Genomic DNA, 26,629 nt, shown 5'->3' with positions numbered 1-26,629 from the left:
AAAATAAACAAATGGGACCTAATGAAACTTAAAAGCTTTTGCACAGCAAAGGAAACCATAAACAAGATGAAAAGACAACCCTCAGAATGGGAGAAAATATTTGCAAACGAAACAACTGACAAAGGATTCATCTCCAAAATATACAAGTGGCTCATGCAGCTCAATATCAAAAAAACAAACAACCCAATCCAAAAATGGGCAGAAGACCTAAATAGGCATTTCTCCAAAGAAGATATACAGATTGCCAACAAAGACATGAAAGGATGCTCAAGATCACTAATCATTAGAGAAATGCAAATCAAAACTACAATGAGGTATCGTATCACCTCACACCAGTCAGAATGGCCATCATCAAAGCATCTACAAACAATAAAGGCTGGAGAGGGTGTGGAGAAAAGGGAACCTTGCACTGTTGGTGGGAATGGAAATTGATACAGCCACTATGGAGAACAGTATGGAGGTTCCTTAAAAAACTAAAAATAGAACTACCATACGACCCAACAATCCTATTACTGGGCATATACCCTGAGAAAACTATAACTAAAAAGAGTCATGTACCACAATGTTCACTGCAGCTCTATTTACAATAGCCAAGACATGGAAGCAACCTAAGTGTCCATCGACAGATGAATGGATAAAGGAGATGTGGTACGTATATACAATGCAATATTACTCAGCCATAAAAAAAAGCGAAATTGAGTTATTTGTAGTGAGGTGGATGGACCTCGAGTCTGTCATACAGAGTGAAGTAAGTCAGAAAGAAAAACAAATACTGTATGCTAACACATATATATGGAATCTAAAAAAAAAAAAAAAAAGAGGTTCTGAAGAACCTAGGGGCAGGACAGGAATAAAGACGCAGATGTAGAGAATGGACTTGAGGACACAGGGATGGGGAAGTGTAAGTTGGGATGAAGTGAGAGTGGCATGGATATATATACACTACCAAATGTAAAATAGATAGGTAGTGGGAAGCAGCTGCATAGCACAGGGAGATCAGCTCGGTGCTTTGTGACCCCCTAGAGGGGTGGGATAGGGAGGGTGGGAGGGAGAAGCAAGAGGGAGGGGATATGGGGATATATGTATACATATAGCTGATTCACTTTTGTTATACAGCACAAACTAACATAACACACCATTGTAAAGCAATTATACTCCAATAAAGACGTTTAAAAAAAAATTGTGTTTAACTGAATGAATGTGTAATTTATAGATTTATCTATAATCTCTTTATCTCTAAACCCACTCCCATTACCCCCTCCTAAATTGGCACTCTTCTAGTATTTAATATATGCCCTTTAATATGTATGTACACATGTATGCATGCGTATATGTAAGTATATATATATATATATATATATATATATGCTTTAACGTATATTTCAATGGCATTGTGCTATAGCTCTTATTTTCCCCTTTCTGCTGTATTTTAAGGACTTATCCTAGCTCTATACACATCCAGTAAGTTGCTTCTAACTGATATATACCATACTATGTGTTTATCAAAGTTACCTCATTGACTCCCTTAGAGATGGGTACCTGTGTAACCAACTTCCTGCTACCACAAACAATAATGAAATAAATATCTTAAATCTTGTCCCCTTGTGGACCTACAAAGGAAGTTCTCTGGGACACAGGTCTGAAGGTGGGATTGCTGGGCCATAGGCCAAATAATTAATTTTACTAACTCAGTACTTCGAGACTGCTTTCCAAAATGGTTGAATCAGTTTATACTTCTACTGGCATTTGGAATTAACAATCTTATGAATTCTTAGCAATATAATATATCTCATTTTAATTTTCATTTCTCAGCTATTAGTAAGTTTGAGCATCACTTTCTATTCTTATTAGCTACTCCGCTTTTCTCTTTGTAGATCACGTTCTTATTCTTTGCTCATTTTTATATTGAGTTTCCTGTCTTTCATTTGTGGATTTGTAGTTCCCGGGAATGTTTCTATAATAATGTCATTAATTTTATGCATTGCTAAAAGCTATTCTAGTCTGTCACTCTCTATTAGCTTTAAGGTGTTGTTCACTGACTAGAAAATTCTTCATTTTAACGTAGCCATAGCCATCATTTCTCAACCTGATTAAGACATTATTTGGGGGTTATGTTTAAGGGGTACAGCCCCTTACCTACATTTTGTTCTATGAGCTTTGCAGTCATCTTTTAATCACTCTTTAATCTACCTGGAGTCCAACTTGTTCTATGGTGCAATGTAGGAATTTGTTTTTTTCTCTATAATGAGCCAGTGTTGCAATACCATCTGCTAAAGAGTTGATCTTTTCTCCATTATATAAAATGAAGTGATGCATCTCTATCATATACCACACTTTTTTTGATAAAAAGAAGAATGCTCTTGGAAGGGTGATGACCCAGATGAGATGGGCAAGAAAAATATCCCTGGCCATCCACCTTCAGGAGGGTAATGGTTACTGCTCACTATGGATTCAGCCTTCTGAAGCCACATGCAAGTAGGAAACCTTGAACTCACCCAGGGGCTCTAAAGGGATTTTTAAAAACCAAGAATAAAGAAAGAAATAGTCTTATTAGGTCAAGTGCTTCAGATATTTCCTGTGAATTCCTGCAATTCCTTCAATGTTTAGTAGCAAAACAATGTGTTTCCGTGTCATGTTACATACATAAAATGCCTTTAATGTCATAACTATACTACATATTGCATCACACGTAGCTGTTTAGAATGTGAGCAGACCTGTTATCCACAAAGTTTTCCAATTTTCCCAAAGCGTTTGGAAATCCATGGAATGATTTAGGGTGCTTGACATGATATAGTATTTAACTGGTAAATTTTTTGTAAGCATGGAAAAATCTTGTCCCAAACAGGTCTGATTTATGGCTTACTTCAGTATTCTACACACAGTAAGTCCTCAAAAAAATGTCCTTGGCTGATTACCTGGCTGAGTGCCCACATATTCACTGGGTCGGAATTTACATGCAGAAGGAAATCTTCCTTCGTGAAAGTCATGATCTATTTGCATTTGCCTTTCGTTAGGAAGAAAAAGCACCAGAGACTTCAAGGACTATTATAAAACTTAACTCCATGCAATTATTCATGGAGCCCTTCCCAGGGCCATACAGCATTATTATATGCTTAAATAAATATTCCTGCCTTACCCTTGGATTTCAATAGAACCTATTTTGGATTCTTGTTATTCACTTACATTGCCCCATTGATTCTAAACAACAAGTAGAAAATGGAATCAAGCAAGCCAGTATGTTCCTTAGAAACTGGTGGCGGGTGGTATTACAAGCTGGAGTCCTACCTAAGAGTTTAGTACTGGCTAGCACCAGTACTCAGACTTTCCATTTTCCATGCCTATAGATGTACTTGAAGTTAAAGAGGAGAAGATCAAATCCACTCATGTAACAACATTTAACCAGTGCTCATTACACCCAGGGATTTCTTGAGTGTCATGGTCAGACTCGGTTAATCTCTAAATCTACAGGATGCAGTTCAGAGTTTCTCTTTTTGTTTGGATCTAAAGAACTGTGACTTACTATTTCCAATTCACATAGCTGATAGGTTACATTATAACATTTCCTCTCTGGCGGAGGATGACCGTCCACGTGTTCCATTGTGATGCACCAATAATGTTCTTCTGTTCCAAAACAGAATTTTTTTTGGCTTTCTAAAATATAATAGAACATGAATTTTGATAATGTCACATAAACTCCATCCTCCCACTCCCTTTATTTCTCCACAATAAAGAAACCCTGAGGACACTACAGATGGTGAAGGAGAGTTTCACGCAATGGCAGGTAACTGCAAGCTCTTGTGATTTCAACTCAGGAAAGAGATAGAAAGAGCGCACGTGTTCTTTGTGACCTAGGCTTTTGGCTAATGTGAACCTAGCTGGGACGGTTGTAAAAACGTCAACATGCTTTGAGGCTGGCAACACAAACATTAATACAAATGTTAAACAAGAAACCAACTTTGGTTGTGCCCATGGGAAAAGATCTACAAATGTTCTCCACAACTTAAAAGTTTTTCTACTGACATTTAACCGGAACATGGGTATCATTAGGACAATGTTCCTTGCTCTCACACCATTTTGAATATTTCCGAAATCCTTATCAGTGACACTGAAAATTTTACTGATGTTTTGATACTCTAGACAAAATATCCAAGGTTAAAATGGGAAGTTATATTGGAAAAACTTAAGTAGGCTCTAAATGTCCTAATCATATGTAATCTTTATTAAATAACTTATGAAGTCTCCATATTGTATATCTAATGATTTATTTCACTATATTCTATTATTTTTACTCATCAATCATGTATTTCCCATGTCATCAAAAAGCAAAGTTTATGTCTCTACCCAGCAGAAAACATTTTGAGGGAAACGTTTTACTAAACTATAAAATATTAGAGTGTTCCGATCTATTTTTCATAATCATTGCTAGTAACATGATAGAAACATTACCAATCCTGAGAGCAGATTTTCAGAAATTAATTAAACCCATTAGAAGCAGCAGAAAAGTCATTTATTCATCACTACACAAAGAAAGAAAAATGAATTAGACTTTATGTAACTAAAAGCACGTTCCTTTTAGAAAATATCTCCATATGAATTTTGAAATCAATTTATGGCGGTAATAGGTTTCATTTTGCTATAGAAGAACAAATGAAAATGTAAATTAAGAATGGCATCACAAATGGCAACTACAATCAAATTAAAGATGTACCTTATCAAAATAAGCAATTTACAGCAGAGTGTTCTTACAAGTGAACCCTGAATAAGACAAGAATCTGGCAAAGGTAAGAATTCAGAATTATATTCATAATTAATTTGTCATGCTGCTCAGTCTGCTCTGCTCCTATTTCTGCTCTTCTCGTGCTGGTACCAAGACGAGCACGACAGTGTGCACATAATTACTTATTAAGTCAAATAACTTATGCAATGGATGCACTTATGACCTGTATTAACATGTATCATGAGGATGTAAGGGAGTTTTGCGAAATGCTAATATTCAATGTCTCCTTAAGCTTTATTTTATATTGATGTCTTATTTCTCATGTAAATGTACACTTTTCCTTATGAGAATTAAGTTTCTCTGTGCTTTAGTTCTTACAACTTTCCTATGAAATCAATCAGCTTGGTATTATTCCCATTTCACAGATGTGGGCCTAAGCCACCACCGCCATGTGCTATATCCTACCCTCAGGGGGCAGATCTTGGGGCAGAGACCATGATTTACCTTCAAACAGCCTCGTTTTCATGAATCAGAATCAAGTGGACAGGGCTTCCCTGGTGGCGCAGTGGTTAAGAATCCAGCTGCCAATGCAGGGGACATGGATTCGAGTCCTGGTCCGGGAAGATACCACATGCCGCGGAGCAACTAAGCCCGTGCGCCACAACTACTGAGCCTGCGCTCTAGAGCCCGCGAGCCATAACTACTGAGCCCGCATGCCACAACTACTGAAGCCCACGCACCTAGAGCCCGTGCTCCGCAACAAGAGAAGCCACTGCAATGAGAAGCCCGCGCACCGCAACCAAGAGCAGCCCCCGCTCGCCGCAACTAGAGAAAGCCCGCGCGCAGCAACAAAGACCCAATGCAGCCAAAAAAAAAAAAAGAATCAAGGGGACAGCCTTCTCCCCATCATATTCCCTCTACTTAGAATCTTCTTCATTTGGTAAAGCCTTACTCCCTTTCTAGGCTTAATTCAGAAACCAGCTCTTCTCTGAAATGGACTGAATGATTCCTGCCTCTGTTCCCCATAGCTTTCGTGAGAACACTGAGCACACCCTTTCATTGTTCACAGCACCACATCTGTTTCTTCCTGCGCGAGTTAGTCTTTTTTTTTTTTTTTTGTCTGCGCCACACGGCTTGTGGGATCTTAGGTCCCCGAGCAGGGATCGAACCCGTGCCCACTGCAGTGGCAGCGCGGAGTCTTAACCACTGGACCGCCAGGGAAGTCCCCAGGACTTAGTCATTTTTATATCCCTCTCGCGGAGCCTGGGAAAGGGTCTAGCGTGAAGCAGCTGTTCAACAACCTTAGCAAAGTAAATTGTATGAGTGACCGCCACAGACAACAGGTAAGTTGAATTGTAACTATTCTTGCCCTTGAAGTAAATCCTGTCAGTGGGAGAGGAAAAGGCTTAAGAGTGAGATAGGAAGTTAATATATATATTAAAGAGTGATTTTTAAATGTAGATAAAGGAGGAAAAGGATTGGCCTAAATCCAACCACGACATCAGCACAGCTCGAGACACAAGTGAATGTAATTAGAGGCGTAAGGTGTTCATTCCTGCATAACCACGGGTTTCTTGTTTAATTACACAGTTTTCTTATATGCCCTCTTTAAGACAGGAAGAAAGGTGGGAACGATATTACGGATAATAGAGGCTCCTGCCAGAGAAAGAATTCCAGTGGACACTGGCAGTTCAGCTGTTCTCTTCAGAAAGAGTCTTCAAGACAGCCTGCCTTTTTATTATGTCTGGTGAAGGTGAAAACGGCTGTTAAAAATATCAACGAGGAGATATTCATGGAGTCCCTACCTCATGCTAAATACTTGCGGAAAGTTTTCACAGATTATCAGATTCTCCTAATATGAGTTAGACATCATGGTCCCCATTTTACAGGAAGAGAACTGAAGATCAGAACAATGAAATGAGTTGCTGAGACTGCAAACCTAGTGCCAGAGCTTTGATCCAACCAAATTTCGGGACTCTTCCTACGACACCCTACAACCCCCTCTTTCGGTGTTTGGAACATTGACACTCACCTACTGCATTGTGTGAACATGATTCCCGCTTAAAGACATCTGGTTTAGGCTATTTCACATTTGCTAAATTGTAATCTGAGGATTCCTTTCACGTGAAGCTGGAGAATTTGTCTATACTCCTTGGGCATCTCATGGAAACCACGCTTAGGTAACTTGTTATCGTAGTAGTGATGGCTGACAGGTGTGTTCTCTCCAGTTTTAGAGAAGGGCCAGAATCCATAGAGTTTCACGTTCTCGCACAGTTCAACTGCCACACTTGTGATCATCAAGCCGGAGGACAGGCGATACTCGGTCACACCTTTAGTCCTCCAGAAGAGGGCAAGGTTTTTCAGGTACTTGGGATGGAAAAATAAAACTCTTTGTCTTGCTTTAGACTCCTTCAGTGTGTAGTACACCTTAAAAGAGGCCGCAGTGTTGGCCCTGAAGGAAAATGCTGGCAGAAGGACGAATGCATCTCCATAGGTTGCAACGTCCTCCAGAAATATTGCTTTCTTTTCCTTTAAGTTCCCATATCTGCCAAATTTTTAAAACATCATGATTTTAACAGTAATCATCAAAGGAGCAGTTTTGGTAACATGAGGCTGAATTCACCATTGGCCAAAAAACAGAACCATTTATATCACTGTATATAAAAGAGAAAAACTGCAGACTCAGAGAAAACTCATGTTAAGTAAGCATCTTGTAAATATCAGGGGTGAGGTCTTCATTTCTCCTTCTTGGCATATCTAGGCTTTCATTTCTACCTTCTTTTTTTTTTTTTTCACTTCTACCTTCTTATGGGGCAATACCCTTACTGGACATACATTTTTTATATTACTTTATCTTCCAACTCAGTAATTTTTTCCTAAGGTTGCTTCTTAATGATGAATTACCTTCCAAACGTATAATGCTGAAATGTTTTCTCAAACATAAAACACTCTTAAAATATCTGTACATTAAAAAAAATTCATTGAGCTGTACATTTGTATATACATGTTATTATAAAATAACAGTTTCCTTTAGAAAGCCTAAAATATCTATATGCATACACACACATACATACACACACACACACACACACAAGCATCTTAAATTTCCTCCATGGATTGTGATAGCTCTATGTGTTTAATTTAAATAATACCTCAGTAAATATACTGGTGTGCATGACTGTGTGTGTTTAGAAAATAAGCCTTGGGGAGACAGGTACAATATTTTATATTCTCTTAAGCCATACTAGAACTATCTGAGGGGTGTATTCTACTAATAACAATTATTAGTCACTTCGGATGAAAATAGTTGAATAAAACTATATATGGGATTTTTATTAAACAGCCAACATTTTGTAGTAGTTACATTGTGGAAAATAAAATACAGGAATTATTTTTTAGTAATAAACTGCCCGAAGTGAAAACTTGATTTTGCCAGGTTCTCCTAAGGGTTACTCTCTGAAGCTTCTAAATAGACTAAGTTTTTTCAAGAAAGAGCTATCAAGACAAGAGTAACACTAAAATTCTGAAAGGAAATCTAAAACAGGAACTTCATTATTGTTTAAAAAGTTCTCATTGGATTAGCAACATTCAGCTTATGACATTAGAAGTACAACTGGACATACCTCTTATGAGCCACAACCTAAATTACCAATATATTCTTATATATTTTCCTAAAAAGCCATTCCAGCTGTATTAGAAGTCAGCCTCAGCAACAAGATTAGTGCTCAGACTAAGAAACAGGTTAAATAATGAGAAAAATGTTCTTGAACATTTATGTAATTTGAGGTACTTACCTTAGTCTTATGATACTGGGATTTAGCGTCACCAGGTTGGTTTTAGTGCCAACATCACTGGTAACATTTCCTGTGGTTGGAGGGAGGTTACACCTGAAATTTGGAAGGAAAACTATTCTCAAAATACAACTTGTGAAAAAAAAAAAGTACATCCACATACATCCACACATATACACGTGATCATTCTCATTTTATTGGAGAAAATTATTGTTGTTAAGAGGGTCCTCAGAATTCATCTGATTTCCATCGAAAACCATTTAAGAAGTACTGAACTCTTAGTTGGCATTTCAATATTGGATAAAATAAATGAATTTGATAAATGCTTTCAGTATTATGTAAGCCCTTTATAAGTAACAAAACTAGAAATGACAATTACACCTTGCCTAGCTTTTGAAGAGTTCATGATCCTTTTATTAAAATTATTATTTATATTAATTAGATTCCCACGGAGGTATGATCACCAATTTACAGATTTTTAAAAATTGAGGCATTGCGACTAAGGTTATAGGGTCTGTCAGAAGCAAAGGCTATATAAAAAAAATCAAAATTTCCTGATTCCCATATGGACTGTTTTTCCACCAAATTAAGCTGTTAATAAATAAAGCCTTAATGTTCTTATAATGATGTTTTCATATTGATGTTCTCGTCCTCTTTTGCGTACTATTTTGCTTTTAAATTGGAAAACAAATTAAGAATTGTAATTTTGAGTAACTATATTCTTGTCACACAGAAAAGAGAAAGTATCATTTACAGAATTTCAAGTAGACCATTTCTTTAAAGCTATATATACAAAAGGGAGCATCTCTGAGGAAGGCTGTTTAAACTTGATGTGTTCTGTAAGATGAGGTTGAAATATTCTATTCCATGCTCTATGAAATATATGAATAAATAAAACACGTACTTCTCTCACTGATAAAAAAGATACATCAGAAAACAAATATGGCACCTTGGGAAAAATAAATATTAATTGAGATAATAGGCCACAGAAATGTCTTCATTAGTGGGCTTCCTGTAACAAATCTACTTTCTAGAACAGTCTCATATTCTTTTGAAGACTCAAAGATGATTTCCAATATGGTATCATTGGAGACCCCTAGGGGAAATATTGGGTATTGTATATACACAGTACAGTAAAGCCACTCAGCGCCTATTTTTGCTCCTTACACACTTAACTGACAGCTCCCAATCTTCTGAAATGAAAAAAAAATAAAAATTAAAATCAGCTTCCAGATGGTTTTATAAAATATGAAACATGTACGACCAAAATAGACAAAGGCTTAAAAATTAAATAAATTCTAATGCCACCAACCATGTACAGCCCCAATTTGACCTTTCAGTTTGGAAGGCTAACTTCAAAAGGAACTCTATATTCAGAAAAATAGCTGGCATCAACAAATGCAGAATCTAGAAATATACCTATTTATTTTAGAGTTATAAATTAAGTAGCTGTTGAGTTTTTTGTTTTTGGGTTTTTTTTTCCTGCTTGTTAAACCTAAACTTGTATTTCTTATATCTGCTACAAAGTAAAATGGATGTTTAGGCATAATATTCACCCCAGATGTTTTGGGAATTTTCAGTCTATAAAAAAGTCTATTACAGAAAGAATTATTTATCTTCCTTATGGTTTTTCCATACTGAGTACTTTAACAAAATAGCTAAATCATGCAGGTATTGGCCATTTTCACATTCATCATGAGGAACACATTCAATAATGGTTGGACTGCCAGGTCTGTTGTTCTGTCATTATCTTCAGCATAAAATTCTAAATGAGATTAAAGTGAGGGGGAGCTACTGATTCAGAATCGTGTTTCTTTTTCATGTGCTAAAATGGGCAGCATTAAATCAATAAAGATCAAAGGATCTCCTCTGATGTATGCAATCGGTGCTCCTGAAATAGGAAGAAACGGATTTCAACTGACTTTATAAAAAGGTGCATTTCAATTGAAATCCACCCTCACAGGGATGAATCCTCTTTCCATAATATTCTGAAAGTGGAGATGCTCTGTGGCTTGTCTTATTAGTTCAGACACACAGAGAAACCACTTTTGTTTCTGTTTTGGCAAGCTAGCTTGTATTGAGATATAAACATTTTAAAAGATCAGAATTTAGAAGCTGCACATTTTTAAAAAATTTCAGGCCAGAAACCTAAATAAACGACAACGTTGTGTGTCTATACAATATCTAAGTCAGCATTTTCACAAGTATTACCTGAGAACAAAGTGTTCTTGAAATGCTCTGTTTAAAAAAAAAAAAAAAAAAGTATCCTTAATATACTGAAGGCTCTGACAAGTCCTGCAGTGAAGACCCTCTTTGACTATGATTTCATGCGGGGTTTCTGGAAAGTGAAGTGACCATAGCAACAGTCAGAGGAACTCATGATTCATTTAACACTTTTGGAAACACACTAGATAAACTGTAGGCTTAAGCAACAGAGTTCAAAGGTCAAAATTTACACAGAGCATCTTTAGCCTATTCATTTAAAATATCCAGCTCATCTTGGATGTCAAAGAAACCAATTTGACAGAGCTTACCTAAAAACAAAGTCGGATTTATCGATTTCGGCTCCGCAGAGAGACTGATGCAGAATCCCCCCATTTCCAACCACCGCACACTGATTGTAGGGGTACCCCACAAAAGGCTGAGACTATCAGGAGAAAGGGAAAAACTGCCATAAAATAGCTTTAGTTTTAGAACCATAAACATCATCAGCTTAATTCAAGTAGCTTAATTTTTACACATGCTAAGGAAAGAAAAAGAACAAGAAGCAATACCACAGCATGTTAATCAACTTATGACATCATAAAAAAATCCTGTAAACCTGTTTCATTTCTCTTGAGAGGAATATATAGCATATCATAGACAAACATAATGTAATAATACAAAATATAATACACTTGTTCTTAAAATGTACTTTAACGTATATTACATCACATAATTAGGTAAATAAATTGAGGATGGCAAAATCCCACATGGGCCTTTCCGACAAACAGGACCATTTTCAGCCAAAAATAGAAAAAGCAATTCCAAAGTAGCATTAAATTCTCTATTCTTGGCCAGAAAATTAATAGATAATTTAGTGAAAGTTCTCTGTGCTTCTTAAATAGTTAGACCTTCCAGCTCAGTGATGACAGGAGATTTATGCCTGCGATCTCTGTAAATGATCAGCCACGGTGCTTCAGGGAGGCCCAGTAACTCTTTGCTGACTTGTTTCAAATTCATTTCTAAGGCCGGAATCATTTTTGTTTCCTCCAAGGACCCAACTGGCCGACCCCAAAAGACTTCCCACTTTTACCAAATGCTCCGTGGTCTGAAACATAACTTTTCAATTTGACAGTGTACTTTGCCTTTGCTGGTCACTTTTCCAGAAGTAATGATGTGACCTTAACCAGCAGCAAGGGTGTCAGCTCAGAGTTCCGCAATGATGAAGTCCTGATTCACCTGCTTTGTCTCCAGAATGTGAGTGTAGGTCCCCAGGGGCAGAGAGCATGTTTATTACTTTTCATTTCCCCCCTCTTCTACTGCAGACCTCGCCCAGAGGATCACTGCTTTTCGATGGGTGACGACTGGCCCAATGGCCACCTGGGTGCAACCCCCGGTGCCATGTTGGAACCCAGCTGTACCAGCTTATGGGCACCAACTGGTAAATATTCAGGAATTTTGTCAGCCGATTGTGAAACCACTGGTAAATTACAATCGCCACGATGGGGATATTTACACTGCTACGAATCAGGGCACCCTCCCGCCCCGTGTACCAGCCCCACTGGCAATGCCCCAGGACCGGCGTGGTTCTGAGCTGCCCAACAGATCCTGAATCACCCTGACTCCCGTTGTGCTCCTGAATCTGCATTGGGAGATGCCAAACGAGTGACGAGAACTCTCTTTCAGCATGTCTGCGTCTGTCCATAAACATGAAAAATCATGTTGTGCTTCAGGTGCGAGAAGCACTTTCCCAGGTCGTAACTTGTTAACACATGGAATCCATCCAACAACCTTGTGAGTATTCTACAGATGGGAAAACGGAGGCATGAGTTTAAGGAAGGGCTAGAAAGCAGCAGAGCTGGGATTCAAACCCAGGCAGTATGGTTCAGAGTCCGTGGTCTTAACCACGACACATTATACAGGTGCTGTCTGTCATTCAAGGGGTGAAAGGTTAACTGAAGGATGTGCCTTATTTCCCTGTACAGGTGTGACGCCCAGCAGAGTGACTGGCTCTTTAATGAATGGTTCCCACAGACCCTGGACTACTTCAAGTCACTGAACTTCTAGCGCAAGATGTTTTCAGACCCTGTTTACTAACCGATACCACAGTAAATTCTGAATTTTACAGACAGGGAAGAATGCAAATAGGCTCTTTATGGTACAATAGAAAAGATTACTGAGGGGAACATATCTCCAATTAAGCACTCAAAATAATGAACGTTTTTCTCTGGTTTCTTGGTCAACTGGGAGGAAAAAATTCATATGCTTTGTTATCTTACGTTCAGTAAGAGTTCAAATAAATGACAATTTCAACGTTCCTTAAAATAAGGCTCCTAAGGAAACGCAAATCTGGGCGACTCAACTGCCTGCTTGTTGCTAACTCTGGTTGAAAACCAGCTTCGTGGTTTTCTTTTCAAGTAACTTAGCAAAGCTTTGGAGTAAGTGACTTCACAACATTTCGTCCAAAGCATCTATTGTGATCTGCTCGCTGTGTGCCCCACAGAACAGAGCAGGGTTGGGGTGTGGGAAGCAACCTCGGATGCTGTGTCTGTGGAAGGGAATGTTGAAGAAACACAGAAAAGTGCCCTCGCTTTGCAGCTGTTACCGTATTAACTTCAGAATTTCCTCCCCCTAGTTTTAAAAAAGTCAGTATTAATCTGGAAAATGGATGCTGTTAATTGCACCCAGAATTATCAAGCTTATGCTAAGTTATTCTTTTCAAGGTGCCAATCAGAAGCAAAAAAATACCTGCAGCTCCTCTGTTCTGACCAGCCTAAAGCAAGGAAAACACTAGCAAAAATGGCAAGGGTGAAAGAGTTGCTCTCTGAGGAACTCCCCAGGGCGTTCCCTGATAAAGGATATAAATATTCTTTAGTTGCTATCTTTTCAGCTATTGGTAATTTCAGTGCATCACGAGGGGATTTTCAGAATGCCCTATGAGTTATTTTTTTGGTCCCCGTTCCCTTCCGGAAAATGTGCGATATTTTTTCTCTAACATTTTATATTGATTTTTCGTTCATTCCCAGAAAATTATACTTCCTTTGAATTGTAATATTAAAAAAAAAATTGGAACAACTTACATGACAATAAAATAGTTGAAAGAAGTCAAAAGTCCAGCAAAATGGAATTAATTGTAAGCACTGAATATTCTACAGTTGGTAAACTGCATATATAAAGCGATCCCATTTTGACCACTGACTTGGCCTAATTGCTTTTCATCAAATCATAAAAAGATGCCTGAGAGTGTATTTCATCAGCAGTGGGATATTTTCAGGAGAAAAATTCCCCCCAAGTTTGGATTTATATTGTAATGATACAGTATCATTACTCATTAGTTTAAATAACAAATATGTAATGAATGCATCTGTGCACTGGGGAATGTTCTAGGAGCTTGGGATACATAAGAACACAGTAGATAAAAATCCCTGTCTTGTGGAGGTTATGTTTACGGACCGCAAATTCTTAAGTATTTACTTCCCAAAGATTAGCCACATAAACCTACAGTTCTTTGTGAAGGAATTGATTTAGTCACTGAAACTGACAACTGGAGGAGTCTTATTGCAGGTGAAAAATGGTCATCTTCCCAAGCCCTGGTAATTACTATGCAGAAAGCCCAAGTACCTCATCTCATTCAAGGATGAGTCATGAAGACTCAAGGGCTGGAAGAGCTTATCATTTAAGATATAAATACCATTCCCCGCAGAGCCACAAGTATTCAAAACTGCCTTCTGAAAAGGGACTGCCATACATATCTTACACAACACAACAGTGTGGCATTTTAATGAATTAACTGCTCCATTCTTATATCTTAATCTGAGCCAACATTCACCTTAAATGGTGACACAAACCACAAGAAATTCTCACTCACCACTGGCAACATATCAAAAATGTTCTCTCTGATTTGGATTTCGCTTTTACTTTCCACCTCGTAACTCATGTTAGTCCCGACGGGAGTGTTATTTTGAGAAACAATGAAGTTTTGAACGGCATCACAACACGAAGCAAGTTTCACTCTGCGAAGGATAAGGATAAAAGTGAGTCAAGGAATAAGATTAAGAAACCCAAAATAGAGATGACGATGGAAAACGCAGAAGAGGATTTTGCCATACTGACTTTCAGAGAGAAGATACCTCATTCACAAAGATGACATTTTTATCTCATTCCATTCTAACTGTCCCTGGATGGTGCAAGAGTGCTGTGGTAGGATTAAATAGCAAAGAACATTAACGTACTTACACTCAGATAGGGACCGAGTCACCCATAGGAAATACTGATTATATAATGGTTTAAATACAAAGACTTCTTTCTCATGATAATGTTGTAACAACAAAGAGAAAATGACAGAATACCTTCTAATTATTTTATTAAACAGTACAGAAACTAAATTAAGACCAGTGTCACAAGTCATCACCAAAGCAATATGTAATCATTTATTATGAGACAAGTTCAATGAAAAGAAGCATCATTCAATACAGTGATTTTTTTTGAGCTTCACTGAGGTATAATTCACAAATACGAACGGGGAATTCCCTGGCGGTCCAGTGGTTAGGACTCTGCGCTTCCTAACAGGGGGTCTGGGGTTCGATCCCTGGTTGGGGAACTAAGATCCCACAAGCCTCATGGTGCAGCCAAAAAAAAAATATTCACAAATACAAATTGTTTATGTTCATGGTTTAATATGCATACACACTGTGCAATCATCACCATAACCAAGTTAATCAACATGTCCATCACCTCGCATAGTTATCTTTTTTCTTTTTCTTCTTTTTTTTATAGTAAGAATACTTGAAATTTACCCTCTTAGCAAATTTCAAGTATGCAATACAGTACTGCTAACCATATCTACACTGCTGTACTTTAATAGAGTGAATTTTTAAATGACGTGAATTTAAAGCTGCCATTCTTTACAGAAAGCCCAGAAAAATGTAATTTAGTACTGAGCTATATTTTGAAACTATTCCTATGGAGTGAAACCTTATTGTCAGAATGCAGACCCAGAAAGGTCCTGCCAGGGGTTGTCGGAATTTGCCCCCAACCTCTGGCAGGTGAATCCAGAACCACTCAGAATTTATATTTTGCTTATGTAATTCTCCGGGGATGTAGACTCCATAGTGTCTCTCGATAATTATTCCACAGCTTAATCAACCCTGAAGTCAAGAGACTCTTTGATTTGTACAACTGAACTCTCTTCACTTAAATCCACCTCCCTGGTTAGTTTTTCATAGAATCTCTCCATAAAAAAACACTTCATGTAATTGAAAATGGTAATCATCAAGCAAAACTTGAACCTCTTCAATTTTGAAGCATTTAGAGAATTGCCTCTTCTCTCAGATTTTCTCCATAAGACCAGTTTTTTCATTAATGTCACCTTGTTCATCTTCAAACCTTTACTAATTTCTCCATTTTACTTAAAAATATTTATTAAAGTTGGATCCCACCATAGCACAAGGAACAGTGACTATTCAGCAGACAGAGCTGACTGTGGTCAGTACTGATACCCTAAATTCTGAACTGGCCCTTTCCCATCGCATATTTTTTTTTATTGGTTTTTGGTCCTGAAGGGTATACTTTTATATATGTTCCTACTGAATTTGGTTCTTTTGAAAGGATACAACGCTCTAATCTGTCATAGTCATTTTGAATTATATTCCAATCTTCATGAATGCCAGTAATTCTCAGGATATGAAAAGTCAGTGCTGTGATATTATTTGTACCCTAAAAATCAAGATTTTCAAATTAGTTCGTATCAGTTAGCTGATATTATTAAAATAGTACATTCTTACTTGAATTCTATCACCTACTTATTATTTCTCTTTGCATTTCAGAACCCACCATTTCTAATAGCTCATGGAGACCAACAAAAGAAAAAATTGAAAATGAAATGATGTGTAGTCAAAAATATGACACTAAGTATTTGTAATTATAAATTTAATTTCATAACAATTCATGTGACATATTAAAAACTCAGAAATCCTTATGTGTTTATAATTTTAAATGTCTCTTTTATGCAGCATGTTGAGAAAGGCAATGGAATAGATTCTCATTTACCTTTTACAAGTAACTTAATTTCTCTAAGGATATTTGGTGCTTGAAAGAATATTGCATCACACAAAAAAACCACTAAGCAGGGTTTCCCTGGTGGCGCAGGGGTTTAGAATCTGCCTGCCAATGCAGGGGACACAGGTTCAAGCCCTGGTCCGGGAAGATCCCACATGCCGCGGAGCAACTAAGCCCGTGCACCACAACTACTGAGTCTGCGCTCTAGAGCCCACGAGCCACAACTACTGAGCCTGCGCTCTAGAGCCCGCAAGCCACAACTACTGAGCCCGCGTGCCACAACTACTGAAGCCCGCACGCCTAGAGCCCATGCTCTGCAACAAGAGAAGCCACAGCAATGAGAAGCCCGCGCACCACAAGGAAGAGTAGCCCCTGCTCGCCGCAACTAGAGAAAGCCTGCGCGCAGCAACGAAGACCCAACGCAGCCAAAAATAAATAAATAAAAATTTAAAAATGCAATTATTAGGGAAAAAACCCACTAAGCAAAGTACCCTTTGTGGGTTTTTAAATAGTTTTTTTTCTGGGAGTTCCCTGGTGGTCTAGTGGGTTGGATTCAGCGCTTTCACTGCTGTGGCCCCGGGTTCAGTCCCTGGGCAGGGAACGGAGATCCTGCAAGCTGTGCAGTGTGGCCAAAATTTTTTTTAAAAATTGTTTTTTTCTGAAACTATGTTTTCAATTATTATATTATAAAACTTTCAAACCCTCAGGAAAGTTGAAAGAATTGGACAATGAGCATGTGAATAACGACCAGCTAGACTCTACAAGTAATTTTTTACCATATTTGCCTTGTTGTGTATTTATCCATCGATCCATTTTTGTTGTTACAGTTATTGCAATTCAACGTAAATTACAGGTATCAGTACACCTCACCCCTAAATACTTCAGCATGTATATCATTATTTTGTATTTTGGGGTAGAATTTACATACAGTAAAATCCCAAGTGCATTCAATGAGTTTTGAGAAGTGCATATATCCCTGTAACCCAATCCCTAGTCAAGACACAGAATATTACCAACCCCACTAGATAATTCCCTCAAATTCTTTCCCAGTCCACCTCCAGCCCTCCCCCACCTCAAGGCAACCACTTTTGTGATTATTTTTTTACCAAACATTAGTATTGCCTGTCCCAGAATCTATGTAAACATATACATAAATTTATATAAATAAATATAAATCTATATAAATCATATTAACGCAACACTGTAAATCAACTATACTCCAATAAAAATGTTTTTAAAAATTTAATTAATTTTTTAAAAAAGAATCATATTGTATATACGCTTTTGTGTAAGGCTTCTTTCACTTGGCATAAATGTTTTTGCAATTCATGTATGTTGCCATGTATGTCAGTAATTTGTCCCTTTTTATTGCTGGAGTAGTGTTGCACTGTCTGAATGTACCAGAATTGATTTAGCCATCCCCCCTGCACTTTTAAAGAAATCACTATCAAAAATCAATGTTAAATACCTAATCACTCCTAATAACATCCCAGGAAAAACATCGGAATAATTATCCAAAATGTCATTTCTGCAGCCTGTGTTGGGTCACTGACTAATGGGACATTGTAAGCCTTTATAGTTAGTGGCAGAATTATAAATGTATGCTCTTTGTCATTTCCCAGGTCACCTGCATGGTAAAGATCCCCATAATAGCCAGTGTTAGTATAGAGCTGAGATGCTTAGAACAAACAAAACAAAATGGAATTTTATTTCTATTATTCCATTTCCCATCATCCCTAAAAACAGAGTCAGTTCTAATCCTTGGTGACTCCAAAGTCAACTAGATGTGCTCACAATAATGGGCATGGCAATTTCCCCCTTCCTGTGTAAAAAGAGCAAGAGACATTAAGAAATGAAGGACACTTGGTATTCACTAGATGTGATAGTGAATTTCACCTGTCAACTGAGCCAAGTCAACACCCAGAGAGCTGGTAAAACTATTTTTGGGGGTGTCTGTGAGGATGTTTCAGGAAGGATTAGCATCTGAATTGGTAGATGGAGTCAAAAAGCTCACCCTTTCCAATGCATAGTAAGTATCCAACCAGATCAGCATTCACAAACCTCACCCTGGTAAAGCACTGTACACTCTCCAGAGCATTTTCACACCTATTATGACATCTGATGCCCACAACAACCAGGGAGATAGAAAATATAATTATTCCCATTTTATTTACTTATTTTTTAAAGTAGTAAGTAGTCTTATTTATTTATTTTTGGCTGCGTTGGGTCTTTGTTGCTGCGCGAGGGCTTTCTCTAGTTGTGGTGAGTGGGGGACTACTCTACATTGCGGGGCTCAGGCTTCTCGTCACGGTGGCTTCTCTTGTTGCAGAGCACAGGCTCTAGGCGCACAGGCTTCAGTAGTTGTGGCACACGGGCTCAGCAGTTGTGGCTCATGGGCTCAGTAGCTGTGGCACACGGGCTCAGTAGTTGTGGCTTGCGGGCTCTAGAGAGCAGGCTCAGTAGTTGTGGCATGGGGGCTCAGCTGTGGCACACGGGCTCAGTAGTTGTGGCTCAAGGGCTCAGTAGTTGTGGCTCACGGGCTCTAGAGTGCAGGCTCAGTAGTTGTGGCACACGGGCTTAGTTGCTCTGCAGCATGTGGGATCTTCCCGGACCAGGGCTCGAACCCGTGTCCCCTGCATTGGCAGGCGGATTCTTAGCCACTGTGCCACCATGGAAGCCCCCATTCCCATTTTAGAGATGAGAAAACTGGAGTTGAGAGAGTTTACGGGTTAGAAACAAGGTGCCCAGATTGTTCGTGACTCCAGCTTATGTCTTTTGACGTTCACTTCTTTGCAGTTTATTTTTTGATTTTTATTTTTTTTAATTTTTATTTTTTTTAACATCTTTATTGGAGTATAATTGCTTTACAATGGTTAGTTTCTGCTTTATAACAAAGTGAATCAGTTATACATATACATATGTTCCCATATCTCTTCCCTCTTGCACCTCCCTCCCTCCCTATCCCACCCCTCTAGGTGGTCACAAAGCACCGAGCTGATCTCCCTGTGCTATGCGGTTGCTTCCCACTAGCTATCTATTTTACGTTTGGTAGTGTATGTATGTCCATGCCACTCTCTAACTTTGTCCCAGCTTACCCTTCCCCCTCCCCATATCCTCAAGTCCATTCTCTAGTAGGTCTGTGTCTTTATTCCCATCTTGCCACTAGGTTCTTCATGACCTTTTTTTTTTTTTCCCTTAGATTCCACATATGTGTGTTAGCATACGGTATTTGTTTTTCTTTTTCTGACTTACTTCACTCTGTATGACAGACTCTAACTCCATCCACCTCACTACAAATAACTCAATTTCGTTTCCTTTTATGGCTGAGTAATATTCCATCGTATATATGTGCCACATCTTCTTTATCCATTCATCCGATGATGGACACTTAGGTTGCTTCCATGTCCTGGCTATTGTAAATAGAGCTGCAATGAACATTTTGGTACATGACTCTTTTTGAATTATGGTTTTCTCAGGGTATACGCCCAGTAGTGGGATTCTGCTTTTTTGGCTTCAGCCCCAAGCTCAGCTTCTGTTTCTGCCTGGCCTCCGGGACCTGGGCACTTATTTTCTTGCTTTTGGCCTCTGGTTTCCCTCCACATCCTGACTTCTCATCTCTGCCCTCAGGCTTTGCCCAATAGATAAGGCATCGTACCCTGAACCTGCCAGGGTAGGATTAAGGTTAGGGGTACGGTTAGGGTTTCGTCCCCATTGAGGGGCTAAGTAATCTGAGGAAAGAACGGGATGCAGAACTCTGTGCTCTGTCTAGAATTAGGCTGGTTAATTTTCAGGCAACTCAAAGTCATTCCTTGTTGGACCTCTGAAGCGTGTTGCCAAACACGATTTGACCAGCCGTCTTGAAAGGGAGGGACAAGCCACAGACAGTTCCTGTAAAGGTAAGTCCTTTTCTACTGCAGATGATGCATAGGAAGACTGCAACCTACTATTTTTAGTAAAATATTCATTGTAAGCTAGGAAAATGATATTAAACTAACAATAATAATAATAATAGTGATCAAGTATTGAGACTTTAACATATAACGGACTCTGTACTGAACATTCTACGTATTGAAAATTCATAAAAACTCATGAAAGAAGGTATTACTCATCTTTATCAAACTGATAAAGAGACTGGCCGGGAGAATTGACTTAACCTAATAAGAATGATAATGATGCTACAAATAAACAACTGCCCAGGTGCCTCTTGTCCAAAGTAAAATGGTCCCTAGTGGGAACTCAGCATTCATAGGGAGATCAAATATAAAATCAACGACTATGGAAAACAAACAAAAGGTCAATAAAATAAGACACATGAAGCCAATGTGAAGCTGAGCCTATGCTCTGAGCCCAGAAACCTGAGTATACTTTCCAACTCCTGGTTCCTATACTGAGCCCTGACTCATTTTAGAACCATCTAGAAAGATTCTTGGTTCTTCCTGATGAAGATGTTTTCCCATCAATATTTTGCACTCTATAGAATACATGGATCACAGGTAACCAGGGCTATAAATTAATCTCACACACAAAATTCCAATCCATACTTGTGATCAGTGTTATGAAGGAGAATCTCATCACAGGACAGCAGCAATGACTTCATCAGGGTGTTCAGGGAAGGCCTTCCTGAACAAGAGATGACGGATGTGGGATCTGAAAGGTTAGTGCACACGAACAGGGGCATGGGGGGCAGAAGGGACAGAGCTGTCAAGCCTCCGGGGCTGAAGCAAGTATCAGACATTTGATGAGACAGAAGACCAATGCAATGGAGCAAAAAGAGCCAGGCGGAGTGTGGTGTGAGGTGAGGCCGGAAAAGTAGGTAGTGGCCAGGAAATATAGGGCCTTAAGGGAGTTTAAGTCTCAGTTTTGAATGCACCCTGCCCGGGCCCCGCAAAACACCACCACCACCCAGTGGATTCCAAACAGGTTGGGGCAGGGGTAGGCTTGGTGGAAGTGAGTTGTGACCACCTGTCATCACCCAATTTCCATTTAAAGAAACCCATCCAAAGAAGACGTGGTACATATATACAACGGAATACTACTCGGCCATAAAAAAGAACGAAATCATGCCATTTGCAGCCACATGGATGGACCAAGAGATTATCATACTAAGTGAAGTAAGTCAGAAAGAGAAAGACAAATATCATACGATATCACTCACATGTGGAATCTAATTTTTAAAAAATGATACAAATGAACTTATTTACAAAACAGACTCACAGATTTCAAAAACAAACATACGGTTACCAAAGGGGAAATGTGGTGGGGAGGGATAAATTAGGAGCTTGGGACTAACATACACACACTACTATATATAAAATAGATAACCAACGAGGACCTACTGTATAGCACAGGGAGCTCTACTTAATATTCTGTAATAACCTATGTGGGTAAAGAATCTGACAACAAATGAATATATGTATAACTGAATCATTTTGCTGTACATCCAAAACTAACACAACCTTGTAAATCAACCATACTCCAATAAAATTTTGTAAAAAAGCCACCCAGCTATCGTATAGAGAACGGAGGAGAAGGGTACCAGCATGACGGCTGATGACCATCGTGAAGGTCACTGCAGTAATCCAAAGGAGAAATAGTGATGAAGCAAACAGGGTCCCCCCAACCATAGTCAGTCATGGAGTGTCTCCTATGCACCAGCAAAGATTCCCATATTCTAGAGAGACATTTCTAAAATACAAACAGGACTCGAGGATGGATTGATATGGGGATGAGGAGGAAGGAGCTAAAAGAACAAATGGAGCAACACAGAAACCAAGGGTGAGAATCTTTCAAGGAGCGAGGAATGGTTTATCATTTCCAAATCCTGGTAAGAGGTGAGAGCTCAAACAAAATGGGAAGGGAAAATGCCTTTTGGATTTAGCACGTGGGGTCACTGCTGACATAGGTGAAATGTTGTCGTTAAAGATGTGGGTGGAAGACAGAGAGAGTATAGACAACTCTTTCCAGGGTTCGGTTGTGTAGTGGAGAAGGGTCTTTGGGTAAGAAGTGAAATGAAAACTCAAATCAAGATGGCATGTCAAAATACTGTGATTTTAGAATCAACTGGCTCACAATGAATATATGTTTCACGCTAAAAACATAGATTGGTTTTGTTGTTGTTTTTTCCTTTTTTATTTCTTGGCTGCATGCGGCATGTGGGATCTTAGTTCCCCGACCAGGGATCCAACCCACGCCCCCTCCACTGGAAGCACGGAGTCAACCACTGTACTGCCAGGGAAGTCCAAAAAATAGACTGCTTTTAAGAATACAATGATCTAAGAATTCCAGTGGTTCGCAGGGATTCAAAAGGCATGAAAACATTCTGTTTCAGCCCCAACAGATCAGAAGAATTACGGGCTTCAAATAGACACTACCTCTTTTAGCAATATGCCTATACCTAAATTAAAACAGAACCACCCGTGAGATTGAACTAGCCTCCCAGACCACTGGGAGAAATTCCAGCAACCCAGAGTGGATCTGTTATTAGTTTGTGGGATTATCAGGTTGGCATCACACTGAAAGATAGGATGGGAGAATTGATAGTCATCCCTGATTCAGGTTAATTCATGATATTAATCACACAGAGTCTTACCTTCAAGTTCTTGGCTCTCTCACAACATTAGGAAGGCAAAATGGCCTAGACATTTAGAATTAGAAAGTCAGACATTGGTGACTGTCCTTAATGAATCCAGTTAGATACAGAATGGGAGGCATGGCATTCAAAAAAGCCACCCATTCATCATTCACATCGTAACATGAATTAGTACGTCCCACGGCAGGGGTGGTCTGGCACAGAGAAAGTGGAGTTTTGAGGAAGGATGAGGGAGAAAACATTTGGGAACATGGAGACTTGACATCCCATTGTGTCTCTGGACCCTGAGGCATCGCATTGAGAAGCAAGAGAGAAATGAGGAAGGAACTGGGATAATTTACAGAAGATGAAAAAGGCGGGGTGGAAGGAAGCCCAGGCACCTGACCCAGAGCTGGATGTTCAATACGTTTTGAAATATACAATAAATGGACAGTTTCACACACTTCACAATTTTAGCTTTACCTCAACCCACTCAAAGTTCTGCTTCATAACCTGGCAGCCATAGGAAAATCCAAGAGGGTATATGATTCCCTGTTCAATATGGGATTCACAGAAGTTTCAGGTTAAGGAAGAGAATGAATAAAGACCAAATTCCATCCACATCTCAGATGAGTGAGTTTTGCCCTTATATGTGTACACTGATATTCTGACATTTATGAAAGATCAGCTCATCTATTTGAGTAGAATATAAGTAAACCAAGGTAAAGAAAATATGAAAGACTATGACTGTCAAAGCAAAGGACAGGAACTCCACTGAAACGTTAACTCAGAAGTGAAGGAGATAATGTTGAAACACTGGAGAAAGATCTCTACATATACAGGGACATTGCACCAGTGTTTAAACAATGTAAGGTACCAATGAAGATACCCCAAGCAACGTAACAAGGAGCAGAGGTTTTGAAAGGCAGGGTGGTCTAGAAGAAGACTTCTCCGACCTAGGAGCATAAAGCAATATGGTTAATACAGAGTACAACTTGGGAGATAACGTTTTTGAAATAACATTTAGAAGATCAGTGAATCCCATGTGGTTTGATGCATTTTTATGGCGAAGTTTATATTCTGAAGACTAAGACAGGAACTAGTCCCTAAATGTACAGAGCCAGTTTCTATTATTAAATACAGCGGATGTAATGACATGGTGTGGTTTTTGTTGCTTTTCTAAATGCACAGGCAGGCTGCATGACAAATAGAAAATGGTATGACAGAATATTAACACTGAAAAATGGTCTCGAGGCAGAGGAAACGAGGGAAAGAAGCTTTTTCAATCTGACAACTGACCCGAAACACCTATCACAAAGTGCAAACATCTTCTTAAATTTTTTAAAAAATATGTATTGCTTTGAGCTGTCACCATAGTCACCCTGCATGAATCGTAAGCAGCAATTTAAAGGGTATGAGGAGGAAGAGAACAGAGGTTCAGAAAAATGAACATGGTTTTGTACAATCAAAAGCAGCCCCTGATAAAGATGACTTTTGCTTTTCTCCAAGAAATCTATGCTACAAGACAAAATGTCTGGGACTTAATAATGTTAAGTGTTGACTGAATGAAAAAAAAAAAACAGGGAGTGAGTTCACCACATGCTATCTAAAATCAAACCATAGCTATTGCTTTTGGAGACATATTTTAGAAAATAGTTGAAAACTTTGGTGGTCAAACTAAGTTTGGTTGCTCAGTTTTATGACTTCTTGAAAAATATTGATTAACTTAACCATCTATTTATTTGCAGAATTTATATCCTTTCACATAGCTAAATCATCAAACATATAAGTGTCACATAGTAAAAAAATTAACGTATGTGATATGTAGTCTGTAAGTTTCTTTTGTTTAACACTGTATTTTGTCCAAGGAGCTCAAATAAAAATGAAAGCAACACATTGGCTGTTATTTTAGAAATATCAAGGAATCTACTAAGACAACAATGGAATCTTTTCTTTTATATCCAACACAAAGAAAGACAAAGTTACTTTCAAGAAATTTTCATCGAACCAAACCTGAGGGGATAATTTGAGATTTATTAAAATTGCTACCACGTAATAGGTATCTGTAACAAAGTAATCAGGTACAAAATACCTGTTTTACAAGTAATTTGAAACGCATCTCATTTGCACGAGCCTTAAAATAAACATGTGCCTTTATACAATAGCACCATTTTCTGCCACTATGCTTTCAGTAAATACTGATTATGTTCAGTCATTTTTGTATTCAAACTCACGTCTGTGAAACATAGGGCTGTCTCAAGAAATCAAATGGTATTAGAGGTTCCAAAAGAAACCCAAAACAAAATAATTGTGCGACTATTTCTGGAAAAAAAAAAGTGAAAGTAAAATAAAAATTAAGCTCTGTTGTTTGTATACCTGTTAGCTTTCTATAATTGATTACACAAATGAACACAGTTCTTTTAAGTTAGAAAACAGTTCATGAAAGCTAATGCAGTAATAACCATGCAAGTTACCGAGGGAATCTAAGACTGATTATTGAAGCTCAAAGATCTTCTGCTGGGATAAAACCTGCTTACCAGAAGTTTCCAGAGCTTCACAAAAGAGTTTTCAAGGGCGAAGTAGAGGACGATGAGGAAGAGGAGTCGGGAGCATTTCATAACACGTTTAATTTAAATTTAAGTATTTCGATGTTATTGTAATAGGGAAGAGCACATCTGATTCCATACTGGATCTGTTTCTTTTACTTCAACCTTTGTATTCTATTGCTCTATTGCTTTTGCTAGATTATCACTAAAGGGATGTAAAAGTATGGCCCATCTCTAGGAACGCTGCCTCACATGCCTGAGGCTTAAGCTAAAATACCTTTGTTTCGCTCACAGGAAACATCCTGACCAGGCCCACCTGTGAGTGGCTGCAGGAAAAAAGGAATTAACGCATCCCCTCCTGAGTCTGGCAGGAACCAGAAAATATTTGCAGCAATAACAGGAACTAGCGTCCAAACCCGGGCAAGATGGTTCTTTGGGACACTAGTCCAGCATCCTCTCAGTCTGCTGGCTTTTCAAATAAAGGCAATCGTCCTCGCTCCAACAACTCACCTCTTAATTTATTGGCCTGTTGTATGGCGAGAAGTACAAGCTTGGACTCGGTAACATTATTCTCAAATATCCAAGTGTCCTGCTCAAGCAAATGATTACCTACCCATCTCTAAACGTGAATGGGAGACAGTGTGGAAACCAATACAGACCTTCCTCCACTTACAATGAGATTACACCAGTAAACCCAACAGAAGTGTAAAATATCCTAAGTCGAAAATGCATTTAATACACCTAAACT

At 38.6% G+C, this 26,629-nt stretch overlaps 1 protein-coding gene across 1 annotated transcript in view; it reads right to left on the bottom strand.

Moving 5' to 3' along the window:
• Window positions 1-6,128: 6,128 nt before the first annotated feature.
• The window catches only part of ST8SIA6 (ST8 alpha-N-acetyl-neuraminide alpha-2,8-sialyltransferase 6), a 131,222-nt gene continuing 110,721 nt past the window's right edge, over window positions 6,129-26,629 (bottom strand). Inside the window, exons 5-8 of the mRNA XM_059915269.1 lie at window positions 14,579-14,723; window positions 11,043-11,155; window positions 8,512-8,604; window positions 6,129-7,262 (exon numbers count right to left, since the gene is read on the bottom strand). Coding sequence (XP_059771252.1) covers window positions 6,794-7,262; window positions 8,512-8,604; window positions 11,043-11,155; window positions 14,579-14,723 — 820 coding nt within the window. The 3' untranslated portion in view covers window positions 6,129-6,793. The remainder of the gene's footprint in view (window positions 7,263-8,511; window positions 8,605-11,042; window positions 11,156-14,578; window positions 14,724-26,629) is intronic.

Source organism: Balaenoptera ricei, chromosome 2, assembly GCF_028023285.1.
Source record: "Balaenoptera ricei isolate mBalRic1 chromosome 2, mBalRic1.hap2, whole genome shotgun sequence".
Classification (NCBI taxonomy): Eukaryota; Metazoa; Chordata; class Mammalia; order Artiodactyla; family Balaenopteridae; genus Balaenoptera; species Balaenoptera ricei.
Note: the sequence above shows the minus strand (reverse complement) of the source record. Positions and strands in the feature narration are given on the sequence as shown.